General features: G+C 52.3%; 2 protein-coding genes across 2 annotated transcripts; both read right to left on the minus strand.

Annotated features, from left to right (window-relative positions):
- Positions 1-3028: 3028 nt before the first annotated feature.
- Positions 3029-6127, minus strand: AGMAT (agmatinase). Its single transcript, XM_027905062.1, has 7 exons — positions 5572-6127; positions 5280-5482; positions 4535-4583; positions 4201-4396; positions 3674-3853; positions 3342-3426; positions 3029-3229 (listed from the first exon to the last, which is right to left on the minus strand). The coding sequence occupies exons 1-7, from the start codon at positions 5919-5921 to the stop codon at positions 3156-3158; spliced, it is 1137 nt and encodes a 378-aa protein (XP_027760863.1). The 5' UTR covers positions 5922-6127; the 3' UTR covers positions 3029-3155.
- A 1090-nt stretch (positions 6128-7217) lies between these two features.
- On the minus strand, positions 7218-16340 carry PINK1 (PTEN induced kinase 1). Its single transcript, XM_027905060.1, has 8 exons — positions 15999-16340; positions 14028-14327; positions 13099-13202; positions 11280-11462; positions 10734-10897; positions 9695-9822; positions 8726-8962; positions 7218-8411 (listed from the first exon to the last, which is right to left on the minus strand). The coding sequence occupies exons 1-8, from the start codon at positions 16338-16340 to the stop codon at positions 8151-8153; spliced, it is 1719 nt and encodes a 572-aa protein (XP_027760861.1). The 3' UTR covers positions 7218-8150.
- Positions 16341-17027: the final 687 nt, after the last annotated feature.

Consider the following 17027-nt stretch of genomic DNA (forward strand, 5'->3'; position numbering starts at 1 on the left):
ATGGTGTAACACTGGCAAGACCCTGCAGACCCTCCCAGGCCCTGCCTTTCCAAAAGGCCTCCTCCCACCAGGCAGTTGTACTTCCTCGGCTTTCCCCCGTGGTAAGTGATGTAGAGTCCGGTCAGGAGCATCTCCCTCGTAGCAAACCTGTGTAGCTGGGGCTCACCTTGTGGTGCGGGTTTCGTGGGTGATCTGCATGTTTCATGCTCCTCGTGTCCCAGTTCCCACGTGCAGCTCCACAGGCTGAGCCGTAACCGGGAAGGGAAAGGGTTTTGCACGGCCGTAAATACTGTCAAAGTGTTGAGCCATTTAAATGTCACGTTGATTTTTTCAGATGCCTTTTCTGCTTCTGTCGATTTTAGACGATGTATCCTAGAGCCATAACTTTACCTGCGTCCTCAGATTGTAGGCGTGAGCTGCTATGAGCCAGTAGGTGTGTAAAGAAACCTCTACGTAGCTGCCAGGGAGTCCCTCCCGGGCTCCTTGCAAACACCCTTCCAGCTGTAGTACAAACCAACCTTCCTTTGTATCGAGGAACCTCATCCTTCAACGATTGTATTCTTGCAATGTTGCCCCAGAAGTGCTGTATAATCAGACAGTCACGTGTGTGTGAAGCTCCTTTTGGTTTAGGCGTGAGGTTGAGATGTTGGGTTTCAGCCTCTCACCCCGTTTCCACCTCTTGCCCATTTCCTTCTTGCCCCAAACCTCTATTTTTCCACACTCAGGCTGCTTGCCTTGGCTTTGTGTTTGTTTGCTTGGGTAATTTTTTTTTTTATTTTTTTTTTGTCTTTTGGAAGTTGTAAGTCTGTGTGAGGCTAGAACAGGGTTTGGATGGTGCTTTGCTGTAGCAGTGCCCCCAACAGCCACTTCAACACTGCTGGGAAAGGGTGGCCCCGGGTAAGGTGGAGGGAGGACGAGCAGCAGCCTCGTGGCTGCTTAACCTTCTAGCAATCAAGGGAGGCAGCAGGGCTTCTCTTTGTGGCCAGGACTGAAATCCTGTGAGGCTCGTGCTTCCTTTTCGCTGCTCTGGGGCTGACACTGTCCCCCAGGTCTCCTTCCATAAATCCCGTCACCATCAGGGCTCCAGCACTGCTGGAGTGCAGGGATGGGAGCAGGAGGCCTTTGCCACAGGGCTCTGAACCTGACACAGAGCGCTCAGAGCACAGAATGTCAATTCAAACTCAGCCCTTGCCACCTGAGTGACCATCTTAGCAGAGCAGGCAGTCAGTAGGAATAACTGCCAACCTCTGAGCCAGCTGCTGATCCCATAGGAAGAAGGGGATGCTCAAGTCATTGCACTGCCTACAATGCCCTATTTGCTCCCAAAGCCTTGCCTTGCTGCATTTCCTCCCATCCTGGGAGCAGACTGGTGTGCTCTGAACCCCACAGGTACCTCAGATCCCTGTAAAATGTACTTCAAATAAAGGCTACCAACCAACCCTACGTGAGGGTAATTAATTCCAGCCCAGCAGACTCCGTGCCCCAGAAAGTAGAGGGAAGGAATGAAGGAAGGAAGGAAGGTGAGGTCTCCTCCCTGCCCAGGGGCTCTGAGGCACACACAAACTGCTGAAGGAGAGCAGAGGGGGAACAAAACACCAGCCTGATGCTTCCAGACTTCATATTCACTTGGCTGGAGCAGTTGCTGTCTACTCCTGTGCTTGCCCATGCAGGAGGTGGCTGGAATAGGTTTTAGCCCACTAGAAGGCTCCACATAACTTCTTTAACGTTTGCAAAAGCAAAATATACTCTCTGGGTCTCTGCTGTCTCTTTATCTGGTCAGAAACCAGTAGAAAAGCCTCAACCCATGAAAAAAAAAGTGCCTAGTTGTGCTACAGCAAAGGAATTCAGCCCTGCCCCAAGGAAGGAGAGAAGGCTTTACAGCCTTCAAATTCTGCCAGAGTCCTTGTTTTTATTTTCTTTTTAGCACAGGTAACCTCCCCTTTCAGCCAGAGTTGAGTTGAAGGAGCACTTGCAGCAGCCCACCCTTGCTGGGTTTGGCTGGATGGGAGCACAGCTCCTGGTTTCTGTTTTATGGAAACCCTTTTTTTCCTGGGTTGGAGCAAATGCCAAGCTGCTCCAACCCCTGGTTTAGTAGGTTTTAGTGCCAGTGTGGCGCTCCAGGTGTTTGCTGTCTTGGAGAGCAGGGTCAGAGCTGCTTATCCCGGGATCTGCCCCTACTCTGCCAGCAGCCATGAGCCCTCACCCCCCCATCCTTTCCTAACCCTTGTGATTCTGTTCCATGCGTGGTGGTTCACAATCCAAAGATTGAGGAGATTCAGTCCTAGTGCACTGTCCTAGTGGGATCCAAGCAATGGCACAGTGCTCGAAGCTGAGGCGAAGGGACACAGGCCCCGGAGTGGAGCTTGTTCCCAAACTCCTCCCTGTCCCTGTCTCTGCCCTTCACCCACAGCAACCAGGAGCCAGCACACGAGCGCAGCTTGATAAGTAGGACTGAAAACTAGGTACCTATTTTGCACTTTTGATACTGGGAGGGGGGGGAATTAACTTATTTGGCAAACTTGTCTTTTTTTTTTTTTTTTTCTTTTTGTTTTGTTTTTGGTTTTGTATCTGTGAACAGGCACTGATGTCATTTTGTTTTAAGACTATTACAGGTTCGCAACCAAAATAAACTTATTTTACTGTGTGATGAGGTGGCTTTGTGTTTCCATCTACAAACTAACCTCACCTCCACATCAGCTCAGAAATTCCAGGCGTGATTAAACCACTCCTGCCACAGGAAACTCCTGGTTATTCCATCAGCGGGAACTTCAGTCAAACATCCCCCTACGCTCAGCAGGATCCCCAAATGTCCTTTGCCCCCCTCCTTTCCTCCATAGCCATTGTCTTGCTGGCACATCCTAATGGGAGAAACCCCGGTAAGCTGGGTGAGTAATTCCAGAGACCAAACACTATTAGCCTCATCTGTCCCTTTACCAGTCCAATTTCAAAGCTCCAGACCCCAGGTAAACGGGGTGTTCAAACCCATCTACCCTCTCTACAGCTTCTCAGCCTAAAATTACCTTTACTGGTGGAAAATGGCATTTATTCCGTGCTGCAAAGCCTACATTGGCTGCAGCTGGATGAGGGGAAGGGGACATGGAAAGCCTGGCTGGAGACATGGAGCAGCGTTGTCCTGGAGCAGGCAGGAACTGCCTTCACAGTGTCCTCACTCCTGGGAGAACACACAGCATCTCAAACAGCAGGTTTGCCCCCAGGAGGGCTGTGTTACCTAAAAGACAGAACAAGGGAAAAAAAAAAAAAATCCATGAATATCCAATGGCTTTCACCCCTGGCTGCCTGTGCCAGGCATATGTTTTACTCTCAAGGATCCTTAGACTCACCAGAGACGTCATACATGGGTGCGACTTCCACGAGGTCACACCCCACTATGTTCAGGCCTTTGCAGCCACGAATAATCTCCAAAGCCTAGGAAAAAAATGGATTTGGGATCAAGAAACATCTGACCTGGTGGACCAGTCAGGGCTCTGCTTTCCCCATTTTCATATAGGGAAACCCAACCTCTACAGACCACATTTCCCTTCCTTCATCAACACAAGGAAACGCTCCCAGGCCTTTCTTAGCCTTTGCTTTGCCATGCTGGTGGCACGACCTGGGAGCAAAAACGTGCCTTTCCCAGTGGGAAATGCAGCTGCATTCCCTGGAGTCCCCTCACCTGTGCAGGTGTGAGCCCAGCTATCTCCGGGGTCCCGGTGCCAGGGGCATACGCGGGGTCTAATCCATCGATGTCGAAGCTGATGTACACGGGCCTGTCCCCCATCTGTGCCCTCACCTCCCCCATCAGGGGCTCCAGGGACTTCATCCAGCACTCCTCAGCTGGGACAACCCGGAAACCCTGCAGGGATACAGACACTCGGGAAAATTAACATAAATAAATAGTATTTATAATTATAGCATGAATTATAAATATATGGCATATAAGTGTATATTTAATATACTTACTATATTTCTATATAATCTATTCATTATATTTATGCTGTTATATATTATACAGCATTGTAAATATACAGCCTATAAAATATATAGCTTATCTAAAATTATTATGTATTATATATATTTATTATATCTTATTATATTATTATAACGCATGCGTTTTATTATCATTTATGCCTGCTGAAGGCAAGGAACATTAACGACAGGGGAATATTCACGGCAGGAAGAGCAGGCTGTGGATCCCCTCACCTGCTGCCGGCTGTACTCGTGTGCGTCGGGGTCGTAGGAGGAGCCTCGGATGCCGATCTGCACCACGCGGCTGCAGTCCAGCAGCCCTTCCTCCACGCAGCGCCGGAACGGGGTCCCGTGGTAGATCTTCTCCCCCAGGGCCGTGTCCCCGGTGTCCGTGTGAGCGTCCACGTGCACCAGCCCCACGGGACCGTGTCTGCTCCGGACAGGGTGGACACGCTATAGTCCCCACCCCGTGCACATCGGCCCTGCCCACGGCGGGGACAGCAAACCAGGGGCACTCCCCAGGCGCTTCCCAGGTCTTTATTTTATCATCTCCAGGTTAAAAACTTACTTTGCTGCCAGGGCCTGCAGGATTGGGTAGGTTATGGTGTGATCTCCACCTGCAGCAGGACAGGGAAGAGGGGGTAACACACTGCAAGAGCTGCTCAGCATTCATTACCTTTGTTCCCAGGTATTTTTTTTTCCTTCCTTGCATTTATCCTGCACTTATTTATACACTCCAGAGCTTCGTTCCCGAAGGAATGCCTGAGGCTCCTGAGTGCAGGTTGTTTCCTTTCTCCTCTTTCCTCCTGGGGAGGACCAGAGATGCAGGACTGCCAGCAGGGACAGCCAGTGGAGCAGGACCCTTGACTGGGCTTATGAATAGACACTTGATCCATTTCTGAGGATGCTGAAACTGGTGATTTGCCCCTCATTACTCTACACATTCTCTTCCTTTAGCGATGCCAAGCTGTGACAGCTGCAAACTTGAACATGTGCCCAAAACAGGCCTCATGCAAAGCCAGGCATGCCCACAGCTGGAGGGACACAAGGGACGTGTCCTGGTCTGGTTATGCAGGACACCAAAAACACATCACTGACAGTATTTACAAGACTGACCCATCCTCATCATTTTTGACCTAAAAGAGGCATCAGAGAACAGTCAGTCCAGCAGAGCGCCCGTGCATTTACCCCCATGCAGGGGATGGATGCATCACTCACCCTCTGCTGCATTTGGATTGAACGATGGGAGGGAGAAGGAGGAGTTCAGCTGAGCAGGGACGCAGCGGCAGGACAGGGAGGCACATGGTCCTTACCCAAGGTGAGGGGCACACAGCCAGAGGCCACGATCTCCCGGTAGGCCTCTCGGATGAGGCGGCAGCTGTCGGGCAGGTTGTAGAGGTTCACATTCACGTCCCCGATGTCAGCGACCCGCAGGGAGTCGAAAGGCGCTGCCCCGGTGCTGCCGTTGTACCTCCTCACCATGGCCGACTCCGCGCGGATCTGACGAGGGCCGAACCTGGGGAATGGCACAGCTGGGAAAAGCCGCCGGGCAGAGCTCTCCTCTGTACCAGAGTGAAGCACCAGCTCCCCACGGCTCTCCCTTACCTGGCTCCCGGCCGGTTGGATGTTCCCGTATCCAGCGGGACACCGACAAATGCCGCGTCCAATCCCTGTGCTGACGCCTGCACGGGGAGTCTCATCATGGAGCAGACCCCCACGGGCCGGGCCACGAGCAGGGCGCTGGGGGGCACGTTGAACTGGGAGCCCCAGCGGCAAGGGGCCCTACTCCCCTGGATCAGGGGCTGGAGGAACCCCCTGGACACACTGGAGGGAGTCAGGAGCCACGGGCCGCAGTGCGAGGGAGCCACTGCAGTGGTCACAGCCAGCTTGCGGGTGCAGGGCCCAGCTCGCCAGGGCAGCAGCTGGAAGCAGCCAGCCCAGAGCAGGTGCCTCATCCTGCTCCACAGACTCCCACCCTCTATGCCACAGGGAACACGGCGAGAGGTGCTGTAGAGCCAGTTCCGTCTCCACTCGAGCGCCAGGGGTGGGTAGAGAGCCAGTAGCCTCCGCCAAGCCTCCCTCCAGGGTTCAAAGTGCAGTCAGACACCCCACTGCCCAGGGAAGGGCAGAGACCCCGCCCAGCCACCCCCTTTCCCAATGGCACAGTCCTGGCAAACACCAGGAGCAAACACGGCAGCGAGAGGCTTTGGCTTGAGCGTCTCCACCAAGAGCCTGCGGGGATTATCAGGACAGGGCAGGAGGGGACGCACTGGGAAATGTCACAGTTTGCTCCCCTCGGGCATTCACAGACAGCACGGCGGCATTTGCAGCATTAACAGCTTGTACTTTTAACCTGCACCTCACAAAAGCACCCAGAATGCTGAAGAATCATAAAAACGGAAGGCAGGAGGGAAAGAAAACAAAAGGAAAGTCTGAGCTCAGCAGAACCACGGGCGGACAAAATGCAAGCACAGGGGAAGCATTAACAGGGATTTAAGGACCAGAGGGACAAGCTGTGGGACAAGCATTTTAGGCTGTTTTTGAGGACAGAGATGAAATGATTGCCAGGGCAAGCAAGTTTCCGGTGTCTGGAGTTGACCAGCACAGATTAAACCCTAGCTGGGTGAACACCAATGAGCTTGAAATCAGATGGCTTCAGCTCCTAATTCTGCTCCCTACTCATGTAGAGACTAGACCTGAGAGAGGGAAAGGCATGGGAATGATGTTCACAGCAGAACGAGGGCTCAGAGCAGAGATCCACCACACAGAGACAGTACTTTCTCTTCAAAAGGCTCCAGAGGCAGTGTCCAGGGAACGTGCCTCGCTGCCAGACCTGGGCATGGAGCTCATGGGAGAGCACACACAACCCCAAGGCAGCACAGTCACACTGCAAGAATTCAGTATTGAAAAAGCAGCACTCCTGTTGGTTGGGTCAGATCAATATTACAAAGGTCTTTTTTTGCAACTTTTTTCCTCAAAGAGCTCAGTTTTCTGCGATTCCCTCTTTGTTGAATCGAAATGTTGTACAAGACCCTGGCAGAAAATTATCATGTGATGATTAGGGATATCAGCCATTGCTGTCATTCCACCTGGAAACTGCAGGAGCAGCCAAAGATACACCATGCAGGAGAGCACAGAACAGGCACATCCACAAGCAAAATTCCTCTCTGGGAAGCTCACTTGGAATAAAATACCATGTTCCACAGTCAGCACTGGAAAGAGCTGAACAGTTGAGAGAACTCACACAGCCACAGAGCTTTATCTTCAATTTATTGTGCAACAAGCATCAATAACTTTGTCCCCAAGTTCCTCTAAACACATTTTATAGACACAAAATCGAATGATGTTTCATAAACATGGCTGTTGTTATTTAAAAGATTGATGTCTCCCGCCCTCCCCACCGAAGGACTGGATTAATTTGACTGAATTAAAAACAGGCAGGTGAAACAGCAGAGCATCACACTAAGCTCTTCAAGCAGGTGCTGCTGCTCAGCCTCATTTTGTTTGGAGCACCATCCCTAACTGCACAGTCTGACTCAGCCTTGGACCCTGCGGCAGCGTCACCACACAAGCACAACAGTTAAGAACAGACACAGGCGGGGTTTGAGGACGATGTGCTTCCACTATCCTGCGTACAGCTGTGAGGTACTCAGTGCTGCTGACGCTCACGTTACCAGGCAGCACCTCACCAGGAAGCTTCCAGGCTCGTCATTTCGCAGCCCACAGGAATATCAGCCTCAGATCACCACTGGTTTCCCCAAGAACAGAGACACTGCACGTCCCTTTGTCAGCTCAGCTTTCTCAGTGTTGTTAAAATTGCGATGTTTCCATGCAAAGGGCAGCCTCCTCCCACCCACCCCATCTCAAAGGGAACCTGCTCCACTCAACACACGAGTCGAGAAAGAATTCCCAAATGGGAGCAAAACCAACCACGTACCTCAGGACACCTGCAAGGTCCACACACCCTCCCACCCAGAGAGTAAGGAAGCAAAGGCATCTCCTCCAGCAGGGGGAGAAAAGCAGGGTGTGCTAACACATGCTAGAGGAAACTCAAGCTCCTAAACACAGGCCTGCAGTTTGTTCCCTAAAGCACTACAGGATTCTGGGCAGACAGAAAGGACAGGTTCCTATGTGCCTTTAGAAAGTGCCATTTATCTGAGATGCTCGTGTTCCAGGTGGTTCCTTCACCCAGAGTGGCTCCTCCAGGCCAGCAACAGAAATATTGCTGCCCAGAGGTCTTCAAACTCCAGGTTGGCCAAAAAGCACATCTTCATTTTGGTTTCTACCCGGCTTTTATCCACCAGCCTGTTGGTGAGCAGGGTGGCAGCAGACTGGCAGAGGAGCCAGGCGATCATCTGGTCGGGTTTCAGGGTCCTGGATGCTACAACACTGTCACCCCAGAGGCTCAGGTGAAGCACGTTTGCAGCAACTCTCGCAGACAACCTCTGCAAGAGGAGGGAGAGGGAAGGTTAGCTGATCCCTCTGCACTGACAAAACTCCCTGTCAACTAAAAGCTCTTTGTGATTATTTGTGTCAGGCTGGTGAGTGAAACCCCCAATTTGAGGTCCAGTCCTGACACAAACATCTGCTGAAATCCCTGAAATGATTCAGCACCACTGCTCCTCGGCGAAGGCTTTTTGTTTGGATTTGACCCCTGCAGTGAGATCTGGATCAACTCCTGCACCCACAGCCCTCCAAGGCAAAACAATCCACAAATGACACTCCCAAAGGGAATATCTCGAGGACAACGGTGTCTTACCTTGTTGGGGTCCCTCCGAAGCAGCATCTTTATCACCTGCTTCACCTCGAGGGGCACGTGATCAGGCAGGAGTGGCAGCTGGTCCTCCTGGTAACTTCTGCTTTCCAGGGTCGAGTCCCCGTGGCCATAGAAAGGGTTGGCCAGGCCCAAGATTTCGTAAGCGATCGCTCCAACAGCCCAAGCGTCGGCTTTACTGTAGTTGATCACTGTGCCAGGACCAGGTGACGCTGTGATCACCTGCCACAGAGAGGGGGATGCTCAAATAAACAGCCCAAGTGTGGCCTCTGTGCTAAAATTTGATTTTCAACGGTCAAATCAGCATTTTCCCTGTAATCAGCTGAAAGACTGAAACCAAAGGTGGGTTCCATTGAGATCTCCAGTGTACATATTCCCTGTTGGCATGGAATAAGCCTCTGGCACTGCTCAGCCCACTGGGATGCTGGGAGGAGTTTGGACGTTGCACCTAAGCTTTAGTTGTTGCCACTGACTGGCACTCTCCGAGTCCCAAGGGCTATTTCCTGCTGGAATTACGGAGACAGGAGACATGGAGATGAACAACCGACAACACGGCAAGCTGCTCCAGGTCCAGTAGGCAGTTAAGGGTGTCTTGGCTTTTATTAGGGTTATCATCAGAGAAATAAAAAGGAACTGTAAATAATTTCACAACTGCCTTGAACTTCAGCCAAAAACCACTGTTGCAACACAAGGACTGCTGCACATAATTCTTTACAGTTACACAGGAAGGGGCCTGAATTAAAACTGAAGAGTAAATTTTGGGGGGGAAAGACACCAACTGATTACATTTCACCTGTTAGAGCTCAAGGTGTCTGTTGGACAGTGCTCAGCTCAGGTTTTACCAAGCCTAACTTAAGTTAGGACACGGACCTTCTATGCTGCCAAAACTTTTAGTCCCGACAGCAGGACAAGCAGAAAACCAGCACCACAAACCACCACTTCAGAGGGACTCACCTCTGGTGCCATAAGGCAGCCGTTGCCACCCCGATCCACGTAGGAGCTGGTGAAAGGCAGCCTCAGGCCAACTTTTTCATCTGCCAGACAGCAGCCGAAGTCGGTGATGACCAGCCAGGGGCAGCCAGCTGTGAACAACACAGGGCTGGCAGAGTTAGGGGTCAGCTTGGGAGGACGTGGCTGCAGTTAACGCCACATCACATCAACACCCAGCTTGGTGTCCTTTGCAAGCTGGCTGAGGGTGCACTCCCATCCCCTCATCCACATGGTTGATTCAGTAGAGCAACCCGGTCCAATGGGAGGTGTACCTGCCCATGAGATGAGCTTTAAGGCCCCATCCAACCCAGGCCATTCTATGATTCCAAATCCTGAGCCCTGGGGAAGAGGGAATCCTCCATATCATCTCTCAGGGAAGGCAGGGTGGATTCCAGTACTCTCTGTCTCTCCCTGATACTCTTCAACCTAATTCTTCCACTCCTAATTACACAGACCTGCCTGCTATTGCTTCCTGCCCATTTAAATCTCAATCACACTGAAAACGAGCTCTGTTTGAGGTTGACAGAACAAGCCCAAGAAAAAGCTGCTTTTGGCCGTAACAGTCGATTCCCCTGGCTCCCAATCCATGTTTCATCATCCCAGGGTGCAGCAGAATTAACCTGGTTGTGAGGTAAGATTTTAAGAGGCTCTCTGTGCAGTTTGGCTTGAGAGAGATGACAGAGCCAATAGCCTGAAGCAAAGGCACTTGCAGCATCCCAAATGTGGCGTTATCAGATGCTGCAGCAAATGTTGGCTGTGCTCATGCAATGCATCGCCTCAGCAATGCTCTGTGTCCATGTTAATGATCCAAAACCTCATGCACAGACAGGATCCATGACTTCCCCACTGCTGCAGTGATACCAAACACTAAACTAAAAAATAAACCTGAGATTCAAAGGGTTTGATGCTTTTTTCCCCTCCCACATGTAGCTGGGTGAGAATACCCACATGACTGTATCCCTTCTGCGAATAAACTGGCATTTACCCTCAGGGATCTACGTACCAGAATCGAATTCAACCAGGATGTTGTCAGACTTGAGGTCTCTGTGTGCTATCCCATGTCGAACAAGATGGTCCACGCCTTCCAAGAGCTGCAAAATCATCATTGTGGAGAGGCGAACATCCGGAGTGTTCTCCCGCAGGTACTGGCGCAGCGTGCAAGGGTAACTAGGCAGAACAAGGAAAAAACTGGGAATTAACATCCTGGAAGCTTATCACTGGCAGTTCAACCTCAGTGCTGGCTCGTCTCATTACTGATTCTACTCCATCTCTAGCGGCGTGCTCAGACTAAGGGTGAAGTTCAGGCTTAAGGAGGGCAGGCGAATGGGGACAAACTCCACATTTCTTACTTTAATTTGGGGTAATTATTAAAAAGAACGGTTTGTGTTCATTGTGGAAGCAGAGTTAGAATCTCAAGGACTTGGAACAGTCCTGGGAGGCATTTCCAAGAGCCTGCTCTGCTCTTTGGCAGCAGCCCAGGCCCAAGCTTTGCAGGGGCCTGCACAGCAGCGAGTACCCAAGTCACGTTAACCTGATTCTCTCCACCTACTTCTTCATCACCAAGAAGAGTGTCCGGCTGTGACCGATCCCTCTGGGATTCAGGCTCAATGGAAGCATGTCAGGATAGTCAGCAAAGGCTCCAGGCAGCAAAGGGACAGAGGATGTGAACGCTCGGATCACCTGGATTATATTCGGATGGGGTTGCAACTTCTTCCTCCCAAGGATGGGTTTTCTGTGTGGAAGGAGAGGCACCACAGACTGCATCAGTCTCCTGGTCAGTTCTGACGGATCACAGACATGTTGCTGTTATTTCTGGAATTACTTTTCCATTAATATGGCACATCCTCCCCACCAAAGGGTCCCACAGCAGTGAGCAAACACATTTATTCTGCACTGGAAACCTCATCAGAGAGAGATTAAAGCTGCATAGCGTGGATTACAGGACTGCACGTTAAGCACACAGTCAGACATTGACATCCTGAATTCATTCAGTGAGGAAGAAAACGGGCAGCAGCCTCTCTGCCCTCATCACCCATTTCCCAAACGGCACCTTCAGCCCAGCATTTCCAAGGTGGATCCACCACAGCAGCTTCCAGTACCTTTTTTAGATTGCAGAATCTACCACAGTAAACTGAGCCAGCCAAGGCTTCACAGGGGCTCTCCTGTAGTAACTGGATTTCTCCATATTCCATGGCCACACAGGAAATACAGGTGCTTAACCAGCACTGCAAACGAAGCTTTGATAGAAACCCTCACACGTAACACTCAGCCTTTCATTTTACTCAAGCCCCACAAAACCTTCCACACTGCTAACAAGGTCAGAGCCAGTCAGAGGCTGCTCTTCCACTCAAAAGGAGCTACGACAGCTCTAGAGGAAAAAAATCCAAACACAATTACTTTGTTAGACACTAAATAAGGTCAACCTCACACCAGAAGTATCAATTTAGACCCTCTATTTTACGGCACCAGCAGGAAGCTCTGACTACCATGAAAAGCAGGTTACCTGTCTGCATCTGCAACACAGACCTCTCATCCCTTGAATGTCAAATACCCCTTTGGCTGCTCTGTTGCATTCCCAGCCAACCACACAGGGCACGGCATTCATTATTCATTTGTATTGGCAGCCGGGATGGATTTGAAATTTAAATCAGGCAATCTGGGCTGTGGACTCCATTGTTTCAAACGGAACAAAAAGATGTATTTTTTGAACAAAAAGAGAGCTAACTTGAGGTAATTTAAAAGTTTCCATGAGATTTTCCACCTTCATGCTGCTTGTTCATTTCCCACTCAGGCGAAAGAGTCATTTCCATTTTCCTTCTCACTGGTTTTCCTGCACTAACCCAGTTTCAGCCTCCCTGCCCAGCACCCATTTTACACCAAACCAGTTCTCAAGTCTCACAGTCAAACTGTATTACAGTGAAATCATTTGATGTTTAATACACTCAAACTGTTACCCACTGCAGGTGTGTATTTCTGCAATTAAAAAGCGCCAGGGTGCATATTGAAATGATCTTTAATCAGTGGCTCCTCCAGCCTTTGACTCACCAGCTACCAACACATTTCACACACAGGGAAACTAAGGCATTGGGCAGGAAGTGCCTGGCCACAGCCACCCATCAGACTCTTGGCAGGACCCCAAATGCTCCCAAAGCATTGGCATGCCCTTCCAACACCCTCTGGACCACAAGGGTTAGCTGTGGGTATTCCCTGCACACCAAATAATAATCCCCAGGTTTATCTCCTTTCAGGAACTGTTCTAGAAAGCTCTGGCCAGGTTCCTAACAGTGCATATTGCTGCAACATTAACCCATGGATAGAATTCGCCCATCACCATTTGGGAACCATCCCCATTTCCACAGTGTCCATACCTGCTGCCGGAAACAGCTCCGTATTCCCCGGATAAAGCAACTCCAGTGGCTGGAACGAGCTCTCGGCCCATGGCATCGAGGATGGCTTCACTTGAGGAACCAGCCTGCAACAACAACCACACCCCACCTCGGTTTAAGCTCCAGAATCATCCACTGCAGGCTGAGAGCAGACAATCCTGTTGCTGGCACTGTGTCTGGAGCTGGATCCACTGAGACAAAATTCCAGGGACTCCCCTCCCTTGAAAATCATGGAGGGTAATTAACTGCTTAAAGAATTCACCAAGGGATGTGGCAAGGCCTTTACCTGCCTTTACTTTCAACTCCCAAACCCAAGTGGAAAAGCCCATAGCTAAATGCCAGGGTACTTCTGGAGCCCAGAACATCCACTTGTCACATCAAGTGCCACTAAACCTCTTCAATAGGGAAAGCCCTGTGGATTTTTTTTTTTAATGTGGAATAGCCACATTGAGGGGTTGGATCACCAGTCACGTGGGGTGGGATCTGGAGCAGATCTTGGCAAGGGGACCCAGCAGGAAGGTTACTTCCTATCCTGTGACTCTTCAGGAAGAAACCCCATCTCTGTGCTGACACTGACAGAACACCAATTCCTAAATCATAGGTTTTCCCATTCTTACACCTTTCCATCAGAGCCAGCTTCAGAAAACCTTTTCTTCCCAAAACATCCCCTCCATACCCAACAACTCCAGCAGCAGGAGCTCTCAGTGTCGGTTCCAGAGGATGATGAATGCTAATTACCTCGCTCTGGGACTCCTTCCTAACACTCCACATCTCCAGTGTCACCTATCAACAGCTTTGTTGTGACACACTCATCCTGCGCTCCATAATTAGCGCTTTCAACACTCCAGTATTAAACATTCCAGCCAGAATTCCCCAGCCACAGACACAGGGACTCGGAGCAGACTCCTTACCGAGATATTCCACATCATTTTGATAGCTAAGGGAAAAGCCCCTTTCGGTTGGTGTTTCACTACAGGCTCCTCTTCAGCTGCCTGGGAGGCTGAGCCGTGATCCGGCTGCGCGGCTGGGAGGTGGCTGCTCTCCGCACATTCCCGAGGACCGGGAGAGAAGGGAATTGCTGCTTCGTACACGGCGGCACTGCAGCCCTTCCCGATGGGCTGGCCGATGAGATATTCCTCCAGCTTGAAGCCTTGCCAGCGGAAGGAGCTCAGGGGATCTCTCTGAGGCTTGTTCTTCCCAACGAACACCGTCTGAAAGGAATTAGGACAGAAGAACGTGCTCAGTTATTCCAGACTTCCCAGCGAGGGGGAACTCGGTGTTTAGGTGGTATCACACATCCTGTTGGGTTGGACAACCTGAAAGCCACAATCAGGCTCAAATCACTGTATCCAGGAGGAAAATAATTTGGAGACCGTCTGGAGCAATCTACTACTATAATAGTCTTTTCCAAAGGTGCCCTTTCTGAGGGACAAAAAGGAGTAAAGAGGAGGATTCATTTGCCAACCTAGAATATAAATATATTGCCCAGAGAAGCTGTGGCTGCCCCATCCTTGGAAGTGTTCAAGGTCAGGTGGGACAGTGCTTGGAGCAACCTGGGATAGTGGAAGGGGGTAGAATGGGAAGACCTTTAAGGTCCCTCCAACCCAAACCATTCCATGATTCTGTGACTGTGTAAAGACAAGTCTAACTGAATACTTCTAAAAAGAGATGCACTGTTACATTTTTCTCACTCTCCATAAATAAATCAGGCAAAAAGCATTTAAAAGAAAACCCAAATAAGAGCAACAACAGGAAAAACAACGCCCTGAGCTTTTCTGGCAGCCAAGTACGAGGGTTGGTTAGGTTGGGGAAGAGTGAATTCATGACGGGAGGGAAATGGGGGAGGAAATCAAGAGATGTGAGAAGACAACACTCAGGAGGCTGTTCTGGAGTTTCAGCACAGGTCTGGTGGTGCCCCAATTGTCACCTGCACTGATACAAACCAGTGCACTTCTCTACAGCCCCAACATGGTGGTGGCCACCCCAGGGATGTGCCATGGGACGAACAGACACACATTCAGGGGCAGCAAATGGAGCTACCCAGTAAGAGCAGGGGAGAGAAAGCATCCTGAGAAACTTCAGGGAAAGGCAGAACCTCCACAGGAATGTGTCTGCCAGCCAGTGGAGCAAGTGACAGCTGGCACTGGGCACCAAAGGTCTATTTTTACCCAGGAAATACATTCAGCACCATCCGTCACCAGTGCCCTGCCAGCACAGCCTGGCCCAGCACTGCAGGATCCCTCTCTGTCTCAGGGAGAGGCGACAAACCTGGGGGTCAACACCAGTGTTCTGGGACACGAGACTCCCACCAGCAGGGCCCTGACCCCACTCCCTTTGTGGGGACCACACCAGTACCTGCTTTAGGGTGTCGAGAGGCTGCTGAGCAAGAGGCTTCTCCAGGACCCTATTCTGGGGAAGGAAGAGGTGCCTGTGGGGACTGCTCCCAGCAGTTCCCACCTCTGGGGATGTGCCTGAGGGCTGCTCACAGCTGCACCCTCCAACTTCCTTGGGGGAAGATGGGGGGTTGTTTTTGGGGGGGCTCCCCACTGCAGTGACACACACCCCCCTCCCCTTTATGGGGGGGGTGTCTACGGTGCTCCCCGAAGCGGGACCCTCCCCTCTCCTTTATGGGGGTGTCTAAGGTTCTCCCCAAAGCAAGGACCCCCACGCCCTTCATGAGGGGTGCCTGGGGGGACTCCTCAAAGTAGGAACCCCCCGTGCCCTTCACGAGGCGTTTCTGAGGGTCTCCCTAAAACAAGGCCCCCCCATCCCCTTCATGAGGGGTGTCTGAGAGGCTTTCCCAGCAGTGCCCCCCTCCCCTTCGCAGAGGGAGCCCCAGGCGCTCCCCAGCGGGATCCCCGGGCCCGTAGCCCCCTCCCCACCTGGATATGCCGGCACGCCGCCTCGGCCCGTCGCTGCTCCTCCAGGCGCGGCTCCACCAGCCCCAGCGCCATGGCCAGCGCCAGGCAGGCCCCGCCGGGCCCCCGCCGCGCCACGGCCGCCAGCCCGACCGCAGGGCCGCGCAGGAGGAGGCGGCCGGCGGCCGGCAGCCAGGACAGCCACGGCCGCCATGGCGAGGCCGGCGGGGCGGCGCGGAGGCCGGTGCAGGGGTCGGCGCGGGGGTCGGTGCGGAGGTCGGCGCGGGGGTGGACGCGGGGGGCGCAGGGCGGGCGGCACCGCGGCAGCAGCCGCAGGGCCCGGGCCAGGAGCAGCCGGACCGCCATGGCTGCCTGAGGGGGGAGAGGGGCGGGGACGGGGGGCGGGGACAGGGGAAGCGGGGCCAATGGGGAGGGAGGGTGCGCACTGAGGCCACGCCCACGGGCAGTGCGAGGCCACGCCCACAGAGGGCACGGGACAGGGACGGGAGGGGAAGGGAAGGGGGAATGGAGAGGGGAAGGGAATGGGGCAAGGAATGAGGCATGAAGTGAGACGTAGTGGAGTATGCAATGGGGCATGGAATGGGACAGGGACTGGGCATGGAATGGGGTATGGAACGGGACAAGGACTGGGGCAGGGAATGAGGCACAAAATAGGGCATGGAATAGGACAAGGAATGTGACGTGGAATGGGACACGGAATGGGGAAGGGAATGGGGTATGGAGTGAGGCATGGAATAGAGTATGGAGCAGGAGGGCATGAAACGGGACATGGAGTGGGGCATGGAATGGGGCATGAAGTGGAGTATGGGGCAGGGCATGGAGCAGGGCAGGGAGCAGGACATGGAGCAGGGCAGGGAGCAGGGCATGGAGCAGGGCATGGAGCAGGGCAGGGAGCAGGGCATGGAGCAGGGCATGGAGCAGGGCAGGGAGCAGGGCACAGCTGGGTGTGCCTTGTGCTTAGCAGGGCATGGAGCGGGGCACAGCACTGATCTGGGCACAGACCTTAAAGCCAATCTCATCCCACCCCTTGAC

The sequence above is a fragment of the Empidonax traillii genome, unplaced genomic scaffold (genome assembly GCF_003031625.1).
Source record: "Empidonax traillii isolate 1590-97213 ecotype Southwest subspecies unplaced genomic scaffold, ASM303162v1 scaffold1117:size266551, whole genome shotgun sequence".
Classification (NCBI taxonomy): Eukaryota; Metazoa; Chordata; class Aves; order Passeriformes; family Tyrannidae; genus Empidonax; species Empidonax traillii.